The sequence below is a fragment of the Falco punctatus genome, assembly GCF_963210335.1.
Source record: "Falco punctatus genome assembly, chromosome: 10".
Taxonomy (NCBI): domain Eukaryota; kingdom Metazoa; phylum Chordata; class Aves; order Falconiformes; family Falconidae; genus Falco; species Falco punctatus.
This window is the reverse complement of record NC_137590.1, coordinates 36,212,914-36,228,525: the sequence shown is the minus strand read 5'-3', so window position 1 is coordinate 36,228,525 and position 15,612 is coordinate 36,212,914. Positions and strand designations below refer to the sequence as shown.

Sequence of the window (15,612 nt, the reverse complement as noted above, 5' to 3'; positions counted from 1 at the left end):
TGTGAACTCATAGGCGTTTCGGAAGGGCTCCTTCCCTGCTCTCTGGTAAGGAAACATGCTGGCAGCTTGCTGCGTTTGTCTTTTTCAATGTATTAAAACATAACCCAGCCTCTGCAGGGTGACGTGACAGTCACCCATCTGACCCAGCATCTCTCCTATCCCACAGCCTTCTGGGGCCACATCTCCCTGGCCGAGTATTGCCAGGGGTAGTCCTCCAACAGGACGCTCACGCTGTCCCCTGGTCCTCTGTGCCAGCTACAAGCTCCTTTTCAGCTTGGGACACAGGGGGCCTGTAGCAGCTAAAGCAGGACTCCAGTTTCTAAGTCCAGCCTGAAACCCACTAGGATGTGGAGTTTATGCTCCCAGAGCCCGGTGATGAGGAACGTGGTGGGGAGGGGGGGAGTTCAAAACATAGGAAAAATCCATCCCTCTTGCCCGGCTGTGCGATTTTTAGTCCTAGCACTGCTGTAGAGGAGCTGGAGACTCCAATGCAGAGTGAAGGCCCCATGTGCCAGGTGGAAGATAAGAGCTAATCCCTACTTTGAAAAAAGCATCATCTACATAAGCAAGATGGATGCAGCCAAGTCCCATCCCATCTTCCAAGAGCAGATCTAAGCACACGGAGAGCTTAACTGATTTCCCCACTGGCACGTCCCGAGCCTCTGTTCCCCCAAGGATGCCTTAATACCCCAATCAGCTGTTCTGCTCCGTTAAAGCGATGGATTTAACCCAAAAGGGCTGGCTGGGTCCTGAAAATCAATCATGCAGCCCACCATTCCTCCATGGCCCAAGGGGAGAACAAGCCATCCGCTGCCAAATACTTATCGACAGGAATACGAGGGCGTTGTTTCTGCTGGGGGGATTGTGCCTAAGCCTTTAATCGTGCTGTGAGTACTGAACGTTACACCTCAGCGGGAACAATCGCAGGCTTGATCTTGGCCAGAAGCTGGAGAAGCCAAGAGCCAGGATTGTCCACCCATGGTTTTCCAGCGGGGAGCAGAGCACACCTACCCCCTGAGCAGCCTGCTCATGGCCCCTGCTGTGCTGCCCAGCAAAGCCCCAGTTTGCACCAGACCCTCTGTTTACTGCACCGTCTCTGCAGGACTCCGTGCACATGACAATTTGCTAACTCACTCTTTATTAAACGTCTCCACTGATGCAAAGAAGATAAAAATTTTCATTACACATCCCCTTGAGCAGCAGGGCGCTTGGCGCTGACCCTCAGGGCTGTCTTTACGGGTCTGATCCTTCCCCAGCCAGCTCTGCTCAGGGCTGTGCCAAGAGCCCGTTCAGACAAGGAGCTGCCCAGGGAGAGTGAGGATGAGACCCCTCATTTATGGGAGAGGACTTGCTCATCTGGTTGGCTCAGCAGTTTGTTCAGTTGCGAAACTATTTTTACTCATCAAGAATGACTAAGCACGTTGTTTTGGGGGCTGGTGGCTTTTCCTGCTCTTTCTTGGATTTATTTATTTTTAGGTTCCTTTGGGAGGGAAAAGAAGTGGAGTGCAGACTGAAGGCTTAGAGGACAGGAGACAGAGATCACGGGAGAGTGGGGAGATGGGATTTGCCCCTCCAAGCCTCAAGCTGCCTTACTACTCATGGGGCTTAGCAACCCACTGAGGAATTTTATAGGGGGAACAGGAAAAAGCATTCAGGAGGCTGGGGGTTTTCCCTTCAGAAAAAGGCAGGGACAGGTCCTGCTAATGGTTTTCTAGGGAGCTGGAGTAGGATTTGAGATGGAAGACTTTCTCACGGGTCTTACAGCGCTTGATTATGCTACAGCCGACATGTCTCTAACATGATTACAGGAGAATTGCTTTAGGCCAGGAAACATCTTTCTGTTCTCATTGTCCCCTGCTTAGCACAAGGGGATGCGGGCCTTGATGCCACAGTAATACTGACGATTGATTATTCATACTCACCCCAGCTTTTATCTGAAAGGAAGGTGGTTCTAGACCTTACAGTTGAGGACTTGCGCTGATGACCTTCAAAGACCCCCAGAAAACTGGAGGAGTGTTAAAATGAGTGCAGAATGCTGAGGTTTATTATTCCTTGAGTCATTATTTTTTAAGCCCGTTCCCTGATTTTGAAGGGTCACATGAACGGTTTTTGAATCAGTGATGCTGCATGTATGCCGTTGTGATCCACAGTAATAAACCTTTCACAGCTCACACTTGGCGTTGAGAAAGATGATGAGTTACCATCCCCAAAACCCAAACATGCTCGACAAACTGTAGGGTTGACCTGGTACCTGGAGAAGAGAAAAAGCAGCCATCCAACCTCCCTGACCTTTCAACGCTCTCCCTACCGGGGAATGTGCCTGCTTCTGTGGATCCCACATGCCCCAGCACCACCCTGCTGCCTCCTCCTGCCCCCTTCAGACCCCCTCTTTGACCTTTTTCCCTGCTCGCCCGCCGTCCCTGCCTGCCGTTGAGGAGCAGCCCTGCCTACGTGGCTTTCCACAGGCAATGAACAGCAGCTCCTGTGGCAGGCAGCAAGCTGCACCCAAGGGGTTTCGTTGCTCCTCCTGAGCCTACGGGAAGGATCCTCTGCACAGCTGCGGGTTGCCTAGGTTTGTCCGAGCCCTCCAGAAAAGCTGACGACAGCTGGCCGCAGCTCTGCCTTCCCTGCAAACCTCTTAATCCCACAGGAACATCGCTTTTACCCTGGCGCTGCTTCTGCTTCTCAGCAGTTTCTTGGAGGGAGACCTGGGTCTCGTCGCAGGCGGCGGTAGCACTAATAAACCCCCCTTTGCTTTGGCAAGACCCAACACCACTCCAGCAGTGATAAATCCCCAACCAGAGGGCAATTTGTCCTTTTTTGACCAGCGTAGGCCCCTTCAGAGGGCTTAAACCAGCCTCGTGGAAATGGGACCCCCTTTGGGCTGGGAGCGCTGCGGACACGCAAGAAGTCCCCTTGCATCGCGCTGACCCACAGGGACAGACCAGTGTGGGTGTCCCTACACGGGAGCCAAACCTGCCTGTGAACAGCGAGTGAATTACCATCCTTATTTCTTAGCTCAGCACTTTGTGGGGAGGCTTAAGGCATTTCCAGAGGATTTCCCTTCCCCTGCAGGTACTGCTCACATGAACTTTTGTTTTACCCAGCCTGTTCCCAGTATTCTGGGATTTCTCTGCTCCCAGCGCCCCAGCTGAGCTGGCTGCTGCCTCAAGGCCACCTGCGCCGGGCCAGACTTTGCCACTGTGGGGTGACATGGCATGTCTTCATGTCCTCACCCCCCGCCATGCCACAGCTGTGTCCTCCCAAATGACCTGCAAGCTGTCCCTGCACGGCACCAGCTGCTCTCGGGCATCGCATCCCCGGGGGGATGCTACTGCAGCACCCCAGAATCAGGTTTCCAGGCAGCTCCCCGGGCAGTTGGCAACGGGAGACAGCAAGCATTTCCCTGATCCTGTGCCAAGCCTGGGCACGGCCACATCCTCCCTGGCTCGTCCATCCTTAGTGACATCCCCACCTCCCGCCCCTGAAGCAGCCACATGCCCTGCGTCCTGCTGCCGGCTGCTCCCGCCCCTGCCCGCACTGAGATTTGCTCAGTGCCGGCAAGATTTATCGCCCCACAGGCGGGATTTATCCCCTTTTCATTCATCCCCCACGACCGGACCACTTCCCCAACACCACCACCCCCCCGGCACTGCATTGCTGCTCCCCCACACCACCACCCCCACCCCGCAGTACCAGCTGCCCCCACAGCCCCTGTCGCGCTTTAGGTTTCCCCCAGGCCCGTGGGAGCAAACCCGCAACCCTGGCTGCAGCGAGCCCCCACCACGGGGGCTCTGTGGGTGATGCTGGGGACAGTCGGGCCGAGCATCCCCTGCGGGGGCCGGGGAGCCCCTCGGCCGGCCCCCAGGAGATGCCCTTCTCCGGCTGAGCAGTACCAGGATGCTCCAAGCAGGAGGTGACGTCCCCGGGGAGGGGGAGACACAGGAGAAGGGCTGAGACACGGAGGAGCTCTCCTGCGCGGGGCATGTTCGGGGGGGGAGGGAGGGGGCTGCAGGTTGACCTTCCCATCCTCGAAGTCCCCCCTTGCCCCCCCCAGCCCATGGGTGCCCCCCCCCCCTCCTCCCGCGCCGAGGACGCCGAGCCGGAGGCAGCGCTGAGCCGGATGCGCAGCGGCTCCCCGCAGCCCTCCGCGCGAGCCGGCCGCTCCTCCTGATGCCTTCGCGGGAGCCGGATGGACGGACGGACGGGCAGCCAGAGGTGGACCAGTCTCTCCTATTTGCAAAGCTGGGGGATGGGGGACCCTCTCCCCACTCATCCCTTTCCCATCCCCTCCCCATCCCCTCATCCCCTTCCCCGTCCTCCACCTTCATCTCCTCTCCCCACTCATCCCTTTCCCATCCCCTCACCCCCTTCCCCATCCTCCGCCTTCACCTCCTCTTCCTACTCACCCCTTCCCCGTCCCCTCATCCCCTTCCCCATCCTCTGCCTTCATCCCCTCTTTCCCCTCCTCCTCCTCTCCGGACACGATATTCTCTCCCCACCCCCCGAAAAAAAAAAAGGGGGGGGGACGGCAGGGGGGAAGAGGGGAACCCGCTGGCAGGTGGAAGGAATCTGGCAATGCAATCCCACCGGGAATCCCGCAGAGACGAGGGCTCAGCCAAATAAAAAAAAAAAAAATTTAAAAAATCCCCCCGAAAAAGCCACCCCCCCAGGAGGTAGGAGGGCGAGGGGCCGGGCTGCTCTGCCGCCCCGGGGGGGCCGCTCCCCCGCAGCCCCCAGCCCAGCCACCCGCTGCCGTCCCGACATGGGACAGGGGCCGCGACAGGCAGCGACAGAGCGACAGCGGGCGGGGAGGGCGGCGGGGGCGCAGCCCGGACCCCCCGCCTCCTCCCGAGCGTTTCTGTCCGTCTTTATTTATTCCCTTACCGGCGTTATTTTGTGTCACCCCCCGTGCCGGGGCGGGTCAGGCGGGGGGGCGGGACGTGCCGCTGCTCCCGCCGCGGGGCCGGGGCCGCCGGCAGCTCCGCGCCCGGCCGGGGCTCCGCGCTGCCCCCTCCCCCGCCGCCTCCCGCCTCTCCTCCCGCTCCTGCCCGCTCCCGCTCCTCTCCCCGCTCTCCCCTCGGGCTCCCGGTCCCTCTCCTGCCTTCCCCCGCGGTTCCTCTTTCCCGCTCCTTTCCCCTATTTCTTCTCCCCCCCCCGCCCCCTCCATCCTCTCACCCCCATTTTTCACGGGGGGACTTTCGCTTTGCCAGGGCAGAGCGCGGTGACGCCGCGGCAGCCACCACGGAGAGGACACAGGACCCCCCCCTGGGCCCACCGTGCCCCTTCGAGGGGGTGGCCTGGAGCCCGAGACCCCCCCAGGGCCCCCCCCAGGGCTGCTTTGCCTGCATCGCCAAGCCCCCCGCTCTCCGGCAAGCTTCGCCCATCCTGTCCCCTTCTTCTGCCGTTTATCTCATGGAGAGCAAGAGCTGCAAAGGGGACAGTCTGCGGCCGGCAGTCCCGTGCAAGCACTCGGTGGAGAAGAAGACGATGACCAACCCCACCACCGTCATCGAAATCTACCCCGACACCACCGAGGTGAACGACTACTATCTCTGGTCCATCTTCAACTTTGTATACCTCAACTTCTGCTGCCTCGGCTTCATCGCCTTGGCCTATTCATTGAAAGTGAGTACGGAGCACGAGGCGTGGGGTTCGGGGTGGCCGGAGGGGGGAGGGGGGGGGCCTGGGGGTCGCGCCTGGTGTAAATCACATCTTTGCCACCCAAATGAAAGGTTGCAGCTGCTGGAGATGGGGAGAGAGGCGGTGTGGTTTGGAGCCGGGGATGTTGTTTCAGGTGGGGAAGAGGTGCTTTGGCTTGCTCCAGTGCCCTCGGAGGTGGAGGGTGATGGGCAGAAAACGTGGGGCTGGCTTGGCTCGTGCTGTGCCCGCAGGCACCCCGGCATTCGGTCTGTTCTTCGGGATCCTGTTGGTTAGAGATCATCAGGATAGGATCCAGCAGCATCGGATGGTGGGGCAGAAGCAGTAAGAAGCAGCCAGCCAGGATCAGCTGGCATCTGGCTGGGGGGGGAGAGGCTGCCAAAGTGCAGGGCAACCCTGCTGTTTCCTTCTCGCCCTCTCCCTAATTAAAACACTAATGCTGGTGGCCGGCTCCCCCCGCCCCGAGCCCTATAAATTCCCAGGCAAGCCCTGGAGACCTGCCAGCTTCACTGAACGAGCGCCAGGGAGCTGAGGAGGTGGAAGCGAGTGCAGGGGGGCTTCACACAGCATCGGGGCTGGGGGGATAGAGCTGTGCTGCTGGGGGGGGGGTGATGGCATGGAGCGTGGCCCACGGTGGGGATGGCAGCGGGCCGCTGCAGGGCAGGGATGGGGCCCAGCACACAGGCAGCCCCTCAGCCGGAGCCTGCCAGACGCAGAACTGCCTGAATGGATGTGCAGGGAGCCCGGGGCGGCTGGGTGGCCCTGGAGAGGAGCTGCTGATTTGTTTTGGCAGGCAGCATTTAGAGGAAGGCCAGGGCTCCATGGGCTTCCTCACAGAAGCAGGTCACTTAACCCCATCCAGCTCCAACTGGACCGCGCCAGCCCCTCGGGGTCTCTGGCAGAGAGGCTCAGCGACCCACGCCCTGGGCTCCCCCAGCACTGGCGCTGCGGTGCCTGCCTCCGTTTCCCCTTCCCTGAGGTGGAAGGTGAGCGCCCACCCACCACCCGTGCAGCCGGCTTCGCTGCTGCCTGGGCAAGGCACTTAACGGCTTATATCACACCAGGGCTGAGCATCACTACAAGCGAGACTGATCGAAGGGCAAATCCAGGCAGCAGCAGCCTAACACTAGTGGGGGAAGGAGGCCCTTAACGCCCCCCACTGTTTTAGCCAGCGAGGTAAGAAAGTGGCTTCCTCCCTGTTTTTCATGTCTTTGCTCATCTGAATTTGCCTTTCACAATCGGTGTCTTCCCCGTGCAAGAGGCTTGTCACAGCCGACTAAGAGAGGCTGTCACATCACCGGGACACGGCGGTAGCTGCAGTGAGTATCTGGGTAGATGTGGGCAGCCAGCAGTGGGGTCAGGACAGCCTGAGGAGCAGGCTGACCCATCCCCAGGGGACAGGATGGAGTAGGGTCTGCCACCTACAAAGTTTTTAGAGGCTGGACTCTTCGCTATCCTTGACACGAGGTGGAAGGAAGGGCAAAGCCCAGAAGTAACCCGGGGCTGGAGCCTCGTGCCGAGGCAGAAGTGTGGGCTCAGCACCTGCCTGCAAAGATCTAGAGGACATAAACTCCAGTGTGAAAAAAAAAGCAGCAGTGGTGGGGGAAGGCAAACGGGCAAACTTGCTCCAAATCAGGGGAAGGAAAATAGAAGATGGCTGTCAAAAGCCAGCCTTGGCTTCCGGACTGCGGAGGCAGGAGCTGTTCGGGTGTAACGATGGCACCCGAACGGACGTGGACCTGAGCGGGTAGAAATAACCCTGCTTGGGTTTGGAGCTCCGCACCGGCTGTGGCTCTGGCAGGGGGAAAACAGAACTAAAACATCCCTCAGAGGCACGGTGGCCGCAGGGATGGTGGGTGCCCTCGCAGGCTGCTGTCGGGATAGTCGGTGAGAGGCCACAGGGACACTGGGGCAGTAGCAGGAGGTCTGTCCTGGGAAAGACTACTGGGGTGTTAAGAAAGACAGGATCCTTCCTCACACGCAGCTGCTGCAGAGCCCTCCAGAACACCCCGGACAGGCTGGATGTTGGGGTTGTTTCTCCAGAAGCTTGTTGTTTTCAACTCTTCTACAGTCAATAAGGTTTTTCCCAGAAGTTCAGAGAAAGCAGAAGCAAGAAATGCCCTGGGGACAGATGTCCCTTTAAACAGACTTCTCTTGTTCCTCTGCAATTAAATGTAAGGACAATTGAGCAGCAGATACTAGGATGCCGCAGATATCTAGGATGTCTCTGCTCTGCAGAGACCAAGTTGAGGGGGGAGCACCTTCCCCTCCCTGAGCCTGTTCTGTGACCTCGGAGGGCAGAGCCCTCAGCCAGTGGAGCACAGGTTTCCTGGCTGAAGGGCTGTCAGTGCACTGATGGCATTAAATGATTCCTGGGTTACCCTTTTTACATTTCCTTTAAGCAGCATCTAGCCATCTCAGGAATTATCATTTTCATTACCAGAAATGGCATTTTCAATACCCTGCCATAACCGTCATCGCTTTTGCCAGATTCATGCTGTTAATAAAGCAGTAGTGCCGTTGTACCCCAAGTCCATGAGATGTTTCATTACATACCTTATCACACCCTAATATTTCCAGTGGTTTCAGCAGCATAATGCCCACACTGGAAGCTAGATGTATGCTTAGGTACACTTGAATATTGCCGTGAATCTGTCTCCTTCCCCATGCCCACTTTTATTGGCTTCAGCTACAGCTGGGAGAACAGTACCTCCACGCCTGCCTGGCCTTTTGCATGTGAGCTACAGCCTTCTAGGTTTCTTCCTGCAGGGAAATGCGATTTCGTGGTGACCACCATTTACTAAAAAAATGCTAAAAACCCACCCCAGCACCAAAGAGTTTATGCTCTTACTGAAAGAAACACTTGAAGTCAGGTGAAGGCAGAGACTGTGACATCCAAGCCAAGTACTCTGTGTGACAGACATCCTGGCCAAGCGCTCTGAGTAAGAGCGTGATGGCATGCCTCATCTTTATTTACACCCATAGCGGGCCAGATCCTCAGCAGACACAGCTTACTGGGCTGCAACGGAGTCACACCGACCCACGTATCCCTTGGGGTGTTGTTTCTAGCATCCCAGGCTTCTCAAGGTCAGCCTCCCAAGTGCAAGCAAGGCGCTCGCACGTAACTGTAAGTGTGTGTTGGTGCTGGGGAAGAAGAGATAAAAAGCAGGACGAGGGGAGTTAGAAACCCTGGAGTAACCTTAACCCCAGCTCAGCACAGCTGCGAGGATCGCTCCGACAGCAATGCTTTGGATTCCCTTGGTTTTGGTCACGAGCAAATGCCGTGGCCCGGTATTTGGCAGCTCCCTCCCTCCCTCTTTCCCAGCTCCAAGTGGTAACGCATGATGCATCAGCACCCGGTGATCAGCAGGAGACCTCGCTCCAGGCGTTAGGTCAGTCTCTGGGGACTGCCGGGCAAGCCAAGACCTGCTCAATACCCATCACACCAAGAGGTGGTACCTCGGAGGAGCTGGCATCCGATACGAGCCGTGATACAGATGCCTCCTTGAGCCTGTATAGAGACGAAGATGGCAAGAAGCCCTGCTGGCTTTTTAAGTCCCACCAGCAGCCCGTGGGGTTGCTCAGAGTTTTCCTGCCCCCCCAAGCCCACCAAAATATGCAGTGCGGTAGCAGCCCCGGAGAGCGGAGCCCTCCTGCCCGCTCTCTGCCTGGCCCCTAGCACGCAGCTCGGGCACAGCTCCTTGCCTTCCCCCCTCACCGCCTGTTGAGCTGCCCCGTTTCGAGTGGAAGCAGGCCAGCACAAATTCGTAGCTATTTGGTAACCCAAAGAAGCAGGGAGGCTGCGGCACCCAGCCCCTCAGGCAGGCTCTCAGCCTGCTTTTCAGGAGCAGCAACGGTTTCTGGAGGTGGGTGAGACAGGGGTGACAGTCCCATGGCGCTGGTGCCAGCATGGTAGAGGTATGTGGGCTGGAGAGCTCTTGGCCGATTCACAGAACAAATCAATCCAAGGATCCCCTCCAGAGCTCATGTGTAGGGATGCAGAGCTCTTCACAGACATGGGTTCACAGACAACCAGCTGCAGGCTGCATGCTAAAAGCCAGGCTGCCTTAAATACAGCCTCATTAGGCTCATCACCAACAAACCGTTTGTCTCCTCCTGCAAGCTGAGGCAGCACTTTGTACTCATGCAGCAAGTTCCCTGCTCCCAAAAACAGGAGGGGCTGAGCCCCAGCACAGAGCGAGGGGAGGTCCCGCTGGGGGCTGGGGAAAGAGTGGGGCAGTAGGAGCCAAGGGGGGTGCTTGGAGAGGAAGCTGAAGGTGAAACCCCAAGGGGAGGAAGGGCAGGGGATGGTGGTCAGAGGGAGGAAAGAGCCTTTGGGCACTGGCACACTGGAGGCATTGGAGGAGAAGGTGAGCTGGAGATGGTGGAGGACAAGGTGAGCAGCAGGGAGGTGACAGGCAAGCAGGCATGGAGGGAAAGGCCACCACTGCCTTTTGCTGGTGGGAGAGGAAAGGAGGAAGGTTTACACTATTAATTTTGTTAACGCACAAAAGCAGGCTTTTGTGGGAATTGTGGAAGGCCAGGCATGGAAGAGGAAAAGGAACCGTATAAATTGACAAGCCAGACCAGAGGTGAGGTCTGCCTCGGCCAGGGTGGGATCTCCAGAGGGGCCACCACGCAGTACTTTGGGGTACCTGGGGGCACCCTGCAGTCAGCAGATGCAATTATCCTTACACGCCAGGCATCTCGGTGCAAAGCAGGGCCAAAAATCCCTGTCTTGTTTTAGGCGAGGGGAGAAGAGTCCAAGTGATGATGAGAAAAGGGTGTGTGACTAAGGAAGCACCACACCTGGGTCTGGAGGGGGTTCAGCCTTGTGACCCTGGGGCCTTCTCCCTCACCCTGCTTCACCTCTTCGGCTGTGGGAGGAAGCAGCTTCCAGGGCTCCCAGAAGCTGGGGCACCCGCTGCCAGCACGTTACAGCGGTGGTGGCCACAGCAGCATGGGAATAAGAAAAGCTGAGGCTGGGCTATAAGAAAGACACCTGCATCTCCTTGAGGACAAAGTGGGGAAGGAGCCGAAACACTTGCCCGCTCTCCAGGAGAGGTCCTCCTCCAAAGCCAGGCTTGGATGCCGCAGCAGGACATTAAAGGGAGACATCTGGAAACATCTGGGGGTGCAAGGCCAGGCAGAAGAAGGCAAGGCCACCCTGGAGAGATGCGGGAGGCCGGGGCTGTGAGTGCTTTGGGAGGAGAAATGCCAGAAACACCTTTCCATTCCATCGGCTTGTGCGCCGCAGGGGCCCTGGCGCTTGTCCCTGGCTTAGAGGCTCCATTGCAATATAAATGAGAACGGGCAATGAGGGATCATTTGCATGAGGGTGACCGCTGAAGCCACAGGGTGTGTGTGGAAATAAAAAGGGAGAAGAGGAAAGGGACTGAGCACTCGGTGAGGATGGGGCAAGGAGCTGTGTGCCACAGGGGTGTGTGGGAGCAGAGGGGTGGAACCGGGCGGGGGGGGCATGGGGAGGAGGCAGCTGGGTGCCCTTTGGCAGGAGTCGAAGGTGGCTGTCCTGCCAGCGTTTGAGCCCAAAGAGCGGGAAAGAAAAGAGATGTGAAGGACAAGAAGAGGAACTGGGAGGGAAGAGTGGCACCAGGGAGAGGGCAGCCCTGGGTACCCCTGGCCAGGGATGCTCAGCAGCAGCAGGACTGGAGCAGGGCCAAAGGAAGAGCCTTGGGAAGTCAAGGGCAGGTGCCACTGAAGCGTACCCTGGGAAAGAGCTAAGCACCGCTCCTGAGTGTGAGCTGGTGTCAGGAGGGAGAGGCTGCTGGGGGCACTGGGAGAGGGCTGGGCATGGAAATTAGGGTGGCAGGGCCTCGGGGACAGGAGGAGCAGGAGGTGAGGAGTGGGAAAGTGTTCCTGGGCCCAAGAGGAACTGGCCCCACAAAGGCAAAGCAAGCGGTTTGGCCGCGGGAAGGGTGCAGAGCTCAGCGTGCCGGCCGCGCCGGTCTGCTGGACAAACCTCGTCTGCTGGAGAAACCTCCGTCTGCCTGGCGAACACCAGCAGCGAGCACTGGCTCGCCTGCGGCGGTGCGGCCGCTCCCAGCTGCAGCTGGGTTATGGCGGAGGAAGGGGCAAAAGGCGTTTGCTCCGTGAGCAGGGTTTGCCTCCCTGCTGCTGGGACAAGGAGAGCAGGTGAGAGCTTCAAAGAACCTGTGGGAGCAGCAGGCGGGATTTCTGGCCCGAATGCAGTGCTCCTGGGGCTGGGGCTGCAGGGACCTCCACGCTTCTCACCGGTGGATGAGAAGGTGCCAGCCGCCTGGTGCTGCTGTGCCCACGGGTTTTTGGCAGGATGCTAAACCTACTGAATAATTTCAAAGGTGAGTCATCCCGGCCACACAGCTGACACAAAAAGGTGTGCAGGCTCCCAGGCTGCCGGCTCGCTGCCCTCCCAGAGGTCATCTCCGCTACTGGGGGCACCAGCCGAGTATGCCACAGAGCCACCCACCGTCGGTGACTGTCCTCTGTCCCTGCTCCCAGAAGGATGCCCTGCAGCTGCTGAGTGCCCAGCAGCGGGGTGATGGGTCGATGGCCCCAGCTTCAGCTGCAGGCCCCCAGGAGCGGGGTACAACAGAGGCCGAGGACATGGCACCGCAGGATTTAATACAAGGAGGAAAACGGCGCTCTCATTCTCACCTGAGTGCCTGCTGGCGCCGGCTCCTGCCAGCCCAGTGCCAGCAGCAGCTGCCCTACCCATGGTCCAGGATCAATGAAGAGCAAGGGGTATGTGTGCAGAGAGGTCCCCGCTGGTGTGACGGAGGAGGGGACATTGCTGGAGGGTCTGAGATGTGGTTTTGAAGGCCCCATGAACCAGCATGGCTCCGTGGGCATGAGGGGTTCAGCAACCCTTCCCCATACGCAGGCAAGTCGCAGAAGGCTTTCGGGACAGCCCTGCGGGTAAGCACTGCAGGAGGAAGAGAGAAAAGTCACTCAGATGTGGTCTGAATCCATCACAGGGTCTCTTTGGAAAGCTCCAAGTTGATAAAAGCTGTTTCATCTTCCCAGGCAGGACCCTGGGGCTGGGTTTCGCAGCTTCCACCGACATCTAGTGTTGGGCCGGCAGCGACCGGGCAGGGCTCACGCGGCCGCAGCAAAGGACACACGAGGGATGCGCAGCCCCACGGCCTGCGACCCTCTGGCCACCCTGGATACCCCACGCGGGTACAGGAAGGGAGGAGGGGTAAAGTCTCCTGGTCCTTTCTTCCCACATTCTCGCAGCTCCGGCTGCCCAGCTCTGCTGAGGTCTGGCTGAAGGGGCAGTGCGAGGACAGGGACACATCCCTGCTAGGAAGGGATGGAGCCTGGCCCCCCATCTGCTGGGCTCGAACTGCAGAGCTGCTGCTGGCGGGCAGTGCCATCGCTGCCTGGCTGTGCCATCTGCTGCCTGACGATGCCATTGCTGCCTGGAAGTGCCATTGCTGCCTGCTAGTGGCATTCGCTGCCTGGCGATGCCACCTGCTGCCTGGTAGTGCCGTGCACTGCCTGGCTGTGCCACCCACTGCCTGGTAGCGCCATCCCCTCCTGCTAGTGGCATCACTGCCTCGCAGTGCCACGCACTGCCTGGCTGTGCCATCTGCTGCTTCATAACGCCATCACATCCTCTGCCATCAACTGCCTGCTGGTGCCACCGCTGCCTGGCAGCCTGGAGGAGGTGGGGACGGGTCAGCGACATGGACATGCACAGTCCTTACCCACTGCAGAGCTGTCCCAAGGCAAGCACACGTAAGTCCCAGCCTGCAGGATAATGAAGAGAGCAGACCACACTGTCAGGATTGAAAACTGCCAGCGGCAGAAACGCTACATGAGCCGCATCAGACCTGCAAAAGGAACTCATTAACCCAGGACTGCTTAATATGCTGGAGGCTGGTGCACAGCCCTGGAGCTGCAGTAGGATGCGGTGCCAGGTTTCACCCGTGCAGCCTCTCAGCGCAGACGGAGGTGTGGGGGTTGCACACCAAAACCACAGCCAGCCCTCTGGCTCGCGGGCCGGGCGGCCCAAAGCCCAGTGCTGCAGGGCCAGGGGGCTGTGACGCTGTGGGAAGGATGCTTTAGTGCCCACGTGCATGGGGTGCACCACGGCACCTCCATTCCCTCGTGCGCCCTCGAGCTCCAAATGACACTGCCCCATCCCAGGGGTCACCGGGACCTGGTTTGCTTGGTTGGCAACAGCAACGGGTCACTCTTCCAGGTGTCCTCCACTGCCAGGGGTCTACAGCCTGCCGGCATTACAGTGCTTGGCTTCGCGAGCTCAGCCCATAGCGGAGCCGGGATGCAAACCTCACCTGGGGGTGTCTTACAGCACCCCAAGTGTTCAAGTGCAAAGAGGCCCATCCCAGCCCTCATCCGCTGTACAGGTACCCTACGAGTGCATTGGGCTTTGCGGGTGTTGCTTGAAACAAGTTATGTCTTGTATACATCTCCCAGTTATTTTATTTCTCTCTTTTTTTTGTTGGTTGTTTTTTTTTTTTTCTTGGTCTCAGGTCCGGGATAAGAAACTCCTCAATGACTTAAATGGGGCAGTCGAAGATGCCAAGACAGCCCGGCTTTTTAACATCACCAGCTCAGCCCTTGCCACATTCTGTATCATCCTTATCTTCATCTTCCTGCGATACCCCCTCACTGACTACTAGAGTGAGGCCAACAGCAGTGGCCACCGCCAAAATGCCTCTATGCCAGAAGTGTCTGCAGTTGTTTCTTGTAGCAAGGACGCAAAAAAAAAAAACCCACCAAACAAACAAGATCCAAAAAACAAACACTCCATCTTGATTGCAAAAAAAAAAATAAAATTAAGTACATAAATAAAAATTAAATAAGTTTTATCAGCCCAGCTGAGCATACCCTGCCTGCCCCCAAACAGTACGTGAACTGCTGTAGGAAAGGGTCTTACTCGTACACATGTACAGGGAGAAAAATAGACTAAGAAATATTTATTTTATGGCCAACAAGGCGTGTGACAAGAGTGTGCAACGCACAGAGCGAGGTGCAGCTAGCGGCAGGCAGCTGAGCTCTGCCTGGAGGAGCGGCGGGGTCCTGCCGAGCGGCAGGCACATGCGGTGATGGATGGGGACCACTGGGGACCACGGCAGGGCTGGCTCACAACATATCAGGTGTGTTCAGACCGTCCCACTGCCCCCCCGTGCTGAGGGGGTTTCTTTTCCTCTTTTGGGTTTCATCCCCTGGTTCAAACAACTCCCAACCCCCGGGGAGCTGAGGGTGTTAGGATGTTCATGCTAGGAAGCCCCAAAGCCTCCAGAGACACCCCAAAGTGTAAAGGGCAGGTTTCTCCTCGGGATCTCCCGGCAGAGTGGAGAAGGAAGGCACCTTCTGGAGAACTCGCCTAAGTCCCCTAAACTGAGTGCTACTGTATTTCTGTAAATGGTCAATAAAAGATACCTCTGATATCAGACACTGCTGGGTTAATTCCTTCCTTAGGAGGGCTGGGCTCCTAGTCCCTATGGGCTGGCAAGAGAAAATGCTAGTGTCACCAGCAGCTGCTTGGGAGGGATTTAAAGCAGAGTGAGGGATGCTGCTGCAGGTCGGGGCCGCATGCGGCCGTGAAGGAGGGCACAGGTCCAGATTTAAGAGCAGAAACCTCAGCAACTCCCGTGATGGTCGATCAATGGCAAGCAGGCAAAGGCAGCTGAGCAGGCAGGTCCCTCCTCCCCTCATAGGACCAGCGCCGAAGACAGAAATAAATCGCCGCAGTCTGAACCTGCTGCTACCATGGTACTTCCCAGGGTCATCACCAAGAGCCAGATTTTGGAGACGCTGCATGTTTGCTGCTGAATGAGGCAGAAGCTTGGAGCCCTTCCTGAGAGCTGCCCGTGGCTGCCCGCAGTGCTGCAAATCAACGCACCCTGGCTTGGAAACACCGCAAATTAATGGCAAGACCAGGACTGAAAGATAGTTTTAGCCCCTCTGACACTTTGTCTC

The 15,612-nt window shown here is 58.0% G+C and overlaps 1 protein-coding gene across 1 annotated transcript; it reads left to right on the top strand.

Annotated features, from left to right (window-relative positions):
* The first annotated feature begins 31 nt into the window (after positions 1–31).
* IFITM10 (interferon induced transmembrane protein 10) lies at positions 32–15,085 on the top strand. The gene is made up of 3 exons (XM_080403725.1): positions 32–4,218; positions 5,214–5,628; positions 14,160–15,085. The coding sequence occupies exons 1-3, from the start codon at positions 4,193–4,195 to the stop codon at positions 14,307–14,309; spliced, it is 591 nt and encodes a 196-aa protein (XP_080259851.1). The 5' UTR covers positions 32–4,192; the 3' UTR covers positions 14,310–15,085.
* The last annotated feature ends 527 nt before the right edge of the window (positions 15,086–15,612 follow it).

Coding starts and splice junctions, on each gene's coding strand:
- IFITM10 (XM_080403725.1), top strand. CDS start 4,193: ATGGACGGACGGACGGGCAGCCAGAG. Junction 4,219..5,213: donor GGACGGACGGGCAGCCAGAG/GTGGACCAGTCT, acceptor TCGCTTTGCCAG/GGCAGAGCGCGGTGACGCCG. Junction 5,629..14,159: donor CCTTGGCCTATTCATTGAAA/GTGAGTACGGAG, acceptor TCTTGGTCTCAG/GTCCGGGATAAGAAACTCCT.